This window comes from Merops nubicus, unplaced genomic scaffold, assembly GCF_000691845.1.
Source record: "Merops nubicus isolate BGI_N331 unplaced genomic scaffold, ASM69184v1 scaffold40569, whole genome shotgun sequence".
Lineage (NCBI taxonomy): Eukaryota > Metazoa > Chordata > Aves > Coraciiformes > Meropidae > Merops > Merops nubicus.
The window spans coordinates 19,861-29,367 of record NW_008633791.1 but is presented as its reverse complement, the minus strand read 5'-3'; the positions used below and the strand labels follow the sequence as shown (position 1 = coordinate 29,367).

Genomic DNA, 9,507 nt, shown 5'->3' with positions numbered 1-9,507 from the left:
CCAGCCTGTCCAGGTCCCTCTGGACTGATTAACACTAAAGTACAAGACATGTAATAGTTTCACTCCTCTGTACTAGAAAGAGAGATTGTTGTGTTCTTTTCACCTCTGTATTTGCCTTGGAGGAAAAAGAGGTAAGGATTATGTAGAAGTCATACCTGTAAAGCTAGAAATGTATGAAGATTTACATCCTGCTAGATTGTGGGGAAAACCCCTGGTAATACGGTGTAATCATCTATCATATATCAACTAGTATCCAGCAACAGGACATGTGGGAATGGTTCAAAGCTGCATCAGTGGGTTTAGACTGGACACTAGGAAGCATTCCTTTATTGGGAGTGTAGTCGAGCTCCGGGACAGGCTTCTTATAAGTGGTCAATGCCACATGCCTATCAGAGTTTAAGAGGCGTTTGGACAATGCCTTTAATAACATGCTTTAACTTTTGGTCAGACCTAAAGTGCTCAGGCAGTTGGACTAGATGACTGATGTTAGTCTCTTCCAATTAAAGTCGTCTATCCTAATACTGCCATATTTCCTAGCGTTCTACAGCTATAAGACTGATTCTCCTTACATAATGGTTGTCAAACTTGGCCTGGTGCTTTTGCTCTTTTCAGATGCTGAAAATATATAGTACCGTCAGAAGAAAGATGTGTGGATATCTCATGAAGTGAGTCTTTTCAGTGCCTTTATTGCAAAGGGCTTCAAGATTGAAAATATCTGCAATGGGAAGCTAAATGTGAGACATGACACATAAAAGTCACTTCTCTGTAAAGCCCGTATAGAAAACTTCTACTTAATAATAATGTTTTGAGTTTGGTACTTTATTAATTCAGTTTCAGACAAAATTATGTAAAAGGAACAGAATAGTAAAAATCTCTCCTCTAAGCAAATATATCTGTGGCCTGAAAAATTACTAAATCTAGTCTGTTGTAATTATCCTGATTTAGTCCCATCTGGCAACTAAACATCATGCAGCCACTCATCCAATCTTCCCCCTTCCCCGTGGGATGGGGAGGAGCATTAGTAAAAGGGTAAAACAAGTGGGTTTAAAGTACTGCAGTTTAACAACAAAAATGACAATATAATAATTAAAATAATAATAAAATATGATAACAAAAAAACCTGTAATGAAAAGGAATATAATGAAGAGAGAGAAATGAATCCCGAGAGAAAATAAGTGATCCACAGTGCAGTTGCTGAGAACCCACTGACCAATGCCCAAGCATCGTTTGGCCTCTCCTGGCCAACTGTCCCCAGCATTTATATCCTGGGCATGACATTCCATGATATGGAATATCCCGGTGGCTGGTTTGGGTCAGCTGTCCTGGCCATGCTCCCCCACAGCTTCTTGTGCACCTGCCTGCTGGCCGACCGTGGGCAACTGAAAAACCCTGAACTTAGGATAATCGCTACTTGGCAACAAGTGAAACATCAGTGTGTTACCAACGTTATTCTCACCCTAAACCCAAAACACAGGACTCTGCCAGCTACTAGAAAGCAAATCAACTCTGTGCCAGCTGAAAATGGCTTATGAGAAGAACCACAAATGATCGATGTTTAGTTGCAATAGAGTTCTTTCTGAATTCTATTATTGTATATATGCTGGTGACCTCTAGATTGATGGAATTGCCTCACAATACAGAGAACATGGGGAAGAATTAGGGTGTTCTTAAGCCATGTATTTCTGACAATCTTGTCAAGATCTCTTCTACATTAACACTGAAATGATTATCTATGATTCTTAACTAATTTTACCTACTCCATCTTTTGCACACTGATGTAAGCAGGTATGAAAACGTGCTGACCTTTTTAAAAAAATAAAGCAAACCAAAAAATTTCTCCTCCATTCCTGTTTTTTCTCCTATACAAAACTGATCGAAAAGTACAGTAAGTCATTGAAAGGTAATTTCTGAGGCAGTAACAAACCACAACTTTTTACTCACCACATTGTCTTTATCACAATATGAGCTGAAGTAGTTTGAAATAATTGCAGCATACTGAAGAAGTACTTTGTTGATAGTCTAGGAGAAGAGAAGAGTATCTTAAATTGTAATTTTCATCATGTAAAACAAAAATAATTAAAAACACCACAAAAAAAGGAGGTTTATATAAGTTATAGATTTCACAGGTTAGATTACACATCTAGTATATAGTAATATTTTAGGTATAATATAAACAATCTTAGTAAGCACACTTTCAAATCCCTCGACAATAGATGGTGAGCTGTTCATAAAGGAATGTAATCTTCAATAGCAGACATACTTTAATTTTAGTTATACTGTTCTCAGTTCTACTCCTTGCAATGTGCTACATAGTGGAAAAATACCAAGCTCACTAAATCCTTTAGGGCCTGTTTTGCCAATGACCAGGCTCAACAAACATGATACCACCACCAGCAGGAAGATCAACCAATACACAGACTGCATTGTAGACAAGAAGGACATTCCATGAATGATTGCTGGAGGTACAAACAGATCAATCAGCTGGTACATAATTGACTCTAACCCCAGTGATCTCACAAAGGATGTAACTCGGCCCACAACAGGTGGTACAAACAGAGACCCGAGGTTGTCCACAGTTGGCATGGGAAACAGCCAGACCAGCAAGCTGAACACATAAGAGAAAGGTGACCACATAGTGACTCTCACCTGATCCACCAGCGTTCTCAAAGGTCTTAAGCAGACTGGGGCCCAGCTCCAGGGAGAGTCAGGAGGTCTGCCCTGAACCAGGACACTCTGTGGAGTGCACTCCACAGACAGACACTCCTGACTCCCTGCCAGTGGTCCCAGCTTTTATCCCCAAGCAGACACCTGACCTTTGTCAACTCAATGCGGGACCCCTGGGGCTCATTTCCCTTCTGGCTCTCCCTGCAGGGCCGGCCGCACCCTGGGGGGAAGCTATAAGGCAAATTCACCGCCTCTTTATGAAGGGCTGTGGGAATCACCCATATGTCAACCTTAATTCGGGGGCTCAGGGTTCAAACCCCAGCCATTCAAGGGCCACAATGCTTAGATTAAAAATATAACAGGAAAATATAAAACCAAGAGAGCACTGTTCAAAGCCTGGCAATGTGAGCTGACCTTACAACAATCATGTGACTGGGAACCTTGTTTGCAAATGGAAAATCATCACAATGGAAGAACAGGAATAGATGTAAATGCAAACTTTTTAAAAAACCATCAGGACTATAATGGAAGTCTAAAGCTTGTGAGGAAGTGTTTCAGTCCAAATAGAAAGATGGCCCAACTAGGCTGAGTTTATCACACAGCAGATGAATAAGAACTACCACCTCAGGGCTTCAAACAACAATACTTTATTGCACTGACTAATTAGATAACGGCATTTCATTCAATTGCTCCATTAAAAGATTTGCATAACATACATATATATATGTAACATTTATATATATATACACACACACATATGAAATCTCATAGAGCATAGAACTTCTCAAATTGGTAAAGATTTTGACATGGTAGATGAAAAACTGTGTTAAGCCACAGACAGCAGATCTTTCCAAGGATCCCAGTCAGTGATTAATTCTAAGGAGTGATTGATTCTAAATTGGAATTACTTAGCTTTTAAGTACATGGCAACACAATATCACTCTTTCTGAAGCCTATCTGAGATGCACTGGTTTTAATTTACCTTTGCAAATCTTCTCATTAAATGAGATAGTGCTTCTGGATTAGGACACTCCAGTTTCCTGATAATCTCAAAGCTTTGATTGAGCTGTGTGAAGACATCAACCACAGAACAAGAGAAGAGGGCATGATCTGATGTTTGCTGAAACTAGAGAGAAACATTCAAATGAGTTAATACTTGTCCACAGATAAAAAACATATTAACTGATTTTCTTACACTTGAAATTCTTCCTAGAATCACATAATAAATAAAAATAAAATTTAAAAAATCTCACTGATAATGCTGAAAAATGTGGCTTTTCACACTCCTATTGCTTTCAAACCTGTCAAAAATAAAACCAAGATTTTCTTTCATTACATCAATATCACATCAGGGAAACCATAGATTGAAGCTTGTGGGGAATTTAGACAGATGGAATGAGAAGAGAAAGTTGTCCATAGGATTATCTTCCAAGAACTGTTACTGATTGCATATATTCTGAGGTCTAATAAGGATACTGTGGGACCAAGTGTATTTCTGGTTTTATAATACCAAATAGCTGTCTTAATACTTTCTTCATTCTTTTCTTTAAAAAGTAAAAGCTCACCCCATCTTTTTTGTCTCTTTCTAGTGCTCCATGAAGAAATTCCATTGAGACATCCTCATTTTCATCCAGCCACTGAATGACAAATGGTTCAAACCACCTGAAAATTAAAAAAAAATTTATAAATTAAGTACCTCTCATGAACATCCCAAGAGGAAAAATGCCATACCACCCCGCAGTTTGGCATCTTGTGTCTTCACATCTGTTCTAGTTGCTAAAAAGTCCATTATGCTAGAAAAAGTTTTGTCACCAAAGATACTGCGGCTACCAAAAAGTCTTTCAGGCTTCAGTTTCACAATATTCTAACTGGCCTACTGTAGTGCTATAAAATTAGGGATAGACATCACAGAAATACATCCATGTTTTGCAGGGGATCATATTCTGCACATTTTATAAATTTTAGAATGTGTCTTTTATCGGTATTGGTTCTTTGTTAGCATTTTTTCTTTATCTGTATGTACAATAACTTGGATAAAACTTTGCTTTAATAAAATATCGCTGGTGTTTAACAAAACGTCACTGGTAAAGATGCAAGAAGCACTGCATCTTTATCCAAATTTAGGTACGAAACAAATGCAGGGGCCTATGACTAATACTGCTGCTGTTCCCACATTTCATACCTTCCTTGGGCATTCTCTGATCAAAAGATTTTGTCATCTATGAAGACCTGCAGTTTGCCTAAGGTGTTCTATGAAATGGATAATCACACCTCTAAGACCTGGACTATTTAATTTGGTAGACTGAAGAATTAAAGAGGAGCAAGTGTGAAAAGTAAAGAGTTGTCAGTGCTTGAGATGTGGGCAAAGAGTTGTCAGTCACACCTTGAGACCTTGCACAAAATTGAGCATAAATATTTAGCCAAAATAATCCTTGCACCAAGCCCAAACTCATTGGAGACTTCCCCATACACTACTTACAGAGAGTATTCAGGCACTGCATCCTTGAAAGCAGAGAGTTCTCGCACATATTCATTATAAAACCATTTAACTTTGAAGTGCAAATTCATATAATCTGTGCTTTTGCATAACCGCTGCTTTTCATGTTCTGTAACAGAAGGAGTTGAAATAACAACCATTTAACAGCATTCCAACAGTAAATAACGTTCTTGTACCTCAGTGCATTAGTGACATAATAATACAGTACTTGCATTTTAAAGCACAATTGGTTTGATTTTTTTTAGAGGTAATTGTACCCACAGTTTCAATCTTTGGCTTCTGAGTACCCTTAGGAAAAACAAAACAAAACAAAACAAAGACCACAAGTTAGGCTTTTCAACATTCTTCACTGCAATGAGGAAAACCCACAAATTTGCTGTCATCCTGTTCTTTAGATTCTTCTTTGGTTTACAAAACGATTAAGAAGCTGTGTTGGATGTCAAGTTAGAAAAGATTACTATAGCTCTGTGGTAGCCAAATGAAGTAACAACAATAAATGCCAGTCTCGTATGGATCTGTGAAACCTGCATTAGTAAATGGGCTGCATTTATCACATATAGTTATAGAGAAAGGTAGAGTAGACAACTCCACAGCTCTACAGTTATGACACAAGTAGAAAAGCTGGTTAAATAAAGCACTTCTTAAGTTTTTAAAATGGTCTTCGCTACCTTCCCACTGTCCTCCTGTTTTCAACATACTCGATATGCAGATCATAGATGGCAGGAGTCATGGAGCCACTTGTAATCACTTTCTGCATTTTAATAAGTCTGATCTGATTGGTTTTGAACCAACACTCATCTATCTTTCAGAATTACACTTGGATTTTTTTTAGATTATTGACTATGCTCTGCAGTCTTTCCCATTCAGCCACTTCATGCACTGGACAGCTCCATTTTTTTCACCCTGTTAGCTAACAGGCACTTTATCCTTGCTCAAATCTTTCATTTCCTTCTCCCACACCAGGAAATCATGACTCCACAAATCTTGGGCAGAGTAATCCTTCCTTCACTTATTGTTCACAGCTTCCTAAAATTTGCCTTGCCTGTGCTTTTCAGATCTGACCAGGTCCCTTAGCAGGAAAGTTTTAGTTTTATTATTATATCAAACCAACACTTCAGTAATATCACTGTGCCCTACAGGAAACAAGTGTTCCAGAAGCACATCATTATGCAGTGAATCACTAAGTTTTGTGGGAATTGGCTTATGAAGTGCCCCTGTGGGCTCTTATTGCCTTTTCAGCATTGTGTTCACATTTTCACAGTCCGTGCCTTCTCATCACACTCCAGAAAAAAATCAGTAAATCGGTTTCTGTCTAAACACTGCATTTGTTAATGTCCAATTGCTACTTGAGAACACTACAACATCTCCCTAGCATAACACCATTGGTTATGAGCCTTAAACAGAATGACAGAGAGAAAGAAGAATGCCTGCTCTCATGGTTCTTATTTTCTACAGACCTAAGGAATCTTTTTTTTCTTATACTGGTAGGAATTTTTTTCTACAATGTATTATTGCAGACAGTTAGATGACCAAACAGTTGCTCAATGAAAAGTAGTTCTTACAAGTGAGACTGGTCTTTGACTGAGAATAATTATCTTACTGCTATCAAATGCACTGCACATCTACCGCTTAAGCCATTATTAAGAAAAATCTATCTTTTATTGTATCCAAAAGAGCAGATTTCTGAAATAAATAGCATTTTCTCATTCAAGCATTGCATGAATGACTTATTAGACTATACAATGCAACTTAAGTATGCTTGCTCCAGTAGCACAAACCAAACAAATGCTTATTTTAATTTTAGAAACGAGCTGCTGCAAATTATGGGAAAACACATTACTTACACAGTACCATTCATTGATAGTTTTTTTCTTAGATCAAGATCTAAATTATAACTTATTAGAAAGGAGCATGAAAGACATTCGTGAATAATTGAGGGTTTTTTTCTCCAGGCTGTTATACCTTGGAAAGAATATTTTAAAAGTCTCCTAGGGTATTACTTGTAGCTACATAGAAGTGAAAAATGTATCCTCAATTCCTAATATTAACCAATGAGAATATCAGAAAATACTTCACGTGATCCACAAAGTCATTTTGTATCCAAGAATATTATCTCTTCAGTTTATATAAAGCAAAGAACAGAAAAAAAAGGTGCCTATATGAGCCATCCCACGACAGTTTCAGCTGTATGACATTAGATGGGTTGATCCACAGAAACAACAGATTTCAGTTAGAAAATATTGGAACATCACTGAAGGCATTCTGAATGTAGAGTAGGATCCACAGATTGCACTCTTAGTTTCTGAAGAACTTGCACAAGTTAATGCAAATGTGAGGCAATACAGGGTATACTGTCCAAATGCACTCCTCAGACATTATGATAGAATACTAACATTATTAATATCTTTTCTATTTTTTTTTGTGCTGCTACTTTTATGAAACCTTCCTTGCAGTGCAGTATATTTTTATAAGCATCTGTTAATCCAATGAGTTTCATTGTTATGAAAGGTTAGGATCTTTGCAGTTTCCATCAGTGATAGCAGAACATTATTCTATATTACTGAATCATGAATCAATGAAAAAAAAATACTGATAGGATTCCTGTAAACTGTAAAATCTGTAAACAATAGTGTGTGTGCTGGGGGGGGGTGGAGGGGTACTTTAGCTGCTTTTATCTATCACAGTTCCAGTAAGAGTATCCTTTCTTACAGTACTGATTACACTCTGGGTTTTTTTTTAATATCCCTTAGAGGTAACACTCTATTGCACCTGTTCTTTTCACAGGTTTGCAGTAACAGACACTGCAACTGCAACCACAAAAAAAATCTGTATAAAGTTGTACAAATTACAGTTACTGTAACACCTTTAAGAAGACTTCCAGTAAGCAACAGCATTGAGGGGGAAAAAAAATTCTTCCATTCAGATACTATTTGTGTAGCCAGGAAAGAGATTTTTTTTTTAAAAAAAAAATTTTTTTAAAGACTATTATGTGGAATGCAATAATATATGTAAATATGTTTGATGTGTGATGAAATCAGTCATGGACCTGGTGACACAGTATCCAGCAAAATAATCTAATTGAAAGGAAATGTTCACTACAGCAAAATGTATAAAGAGACATCGTAGGAAGGACTACAGTCCAAGGTACCTTCCCTCACGGGCCTGTGACCAAAGAGCAAGACTTTGGAATAATTTTTCATTTCTTGCTCATTTTTCCAGCAATTGCTAGAGAAAGCAAAAGATTTTCTTAAGGCAGCAAACAAAATAAAGCTGCAATATAACTATTATATTTTGGTTTGATGTTTGTACTGTCATAGTATTTTGTCAATAAAGTCATAAAGTGACTTACTAAGCAGAAAAATCTACATGATGCTAAAGGCATAACGCCTTTTAACAAGCTGGAATACAATCTTGTTCACTACAGAATCCTTTTGCCTTTTTAAGCTTGTGGTAATAACATCACTCTGAGTATCCAGGTAATTTTTTGCATGTGTTAGTTGCTAAAAAAGGAAAACAAAAGTAAACTACTGACCTTCATAAAAGATGAACATTTTTATATTCAGGTAATCAAGCTGATATTTTGTGCAACTCTAATTTTCCCTTATTTGCATACAAAATATAAGAACAATTTTTTTTTTTACACCAGTTTTCTAGCCATTGTTTCTTGTAACAACATACAGTTAAACTGCTTGAAGGATTCTAATGAGGTCTTTTAAATAATTTTTTCAATCCTCATGAACAAGAACTGCAAGAAGGAAATTCATCTGTAAAAAATAAACAATTTGACTACATATACATGACTATCTAATGAAAAAAGCTTGTCCAGTTTCCAGGCTTTAAAAGTAACATTTCAGAGATTAACAACTACTACAAAGAATATTTGTGTGTAATCATATCACAGTGGGTTTGACTGTTACATACATGCTGTCACACGTTTATTAAAATGGAAATGACTGAGACTAAGCATGAAGGAATTGTGTTTGGATTAACTGAAAAATTTCCCTTCAAAATTCAGATGCTATTTTCAACCATTGTGATATATGATTTGCAATAACTAGTTACCAATCATTCTGGACACTACCAGCTGAATATTTTATCTATTTCTTTCAGAACTGCTGTTTCAGAAAACCTGCTGTTTTCAAACTTTTGGTCATATAACTAGGAAGTATATGCATGGCACAAACCGAGCACAGCTAGTGGAGGAAGAGCTCTTAAGGAAGTCCCATGAGGAGTTACACTGATTAAGAATGAATTGGTACTCCTCTCTCTGAATGGCTGTGGGAACATTGCACCAGTACGATGCACCTATGATTTAGATAAATGTAGGAGTTAACATCTGGGTACTT

The 9,507-nt window shown here is 36.8% G+C and overlaps 1 protein-coding gene across 1 annotated transcript in view; it reads right to left on the bottom strand.

Moving 5' to 3' along the window:
• Positions 1-1,941: 1,941 nt before the first annotated feature.
• Positions 1,942-9,507, bottom strand: part of LOC103780669 (protein unc-13 homolog C-like) — a gene marked incomplete at its 3' end in the record, with an annotated part of 16,796 nt that continues 9,230 nt past the window's right edge. Inside the window, exons 3-6 of the mRNA XM_008948359.1 lie at positions 5,144-5,270; positions 4,230-4,326; positions 3,647-3,790; positions 1,942-2,019 (exon numbers count right to left, since the gene is read on the bottom strand). Coding sequence (XP_008946607.1) covers positions 1,942-2,019; positions 3,647-3,790; positions 4,230-4,326; positions 5,144-5,270 — 446 coding nt within the window. The remainder of the gene's footprint in view (positions 2,020-3,646; positions 3,791-4,229; positions 4,327-5,143; positions 5,271-9,507) is intronic.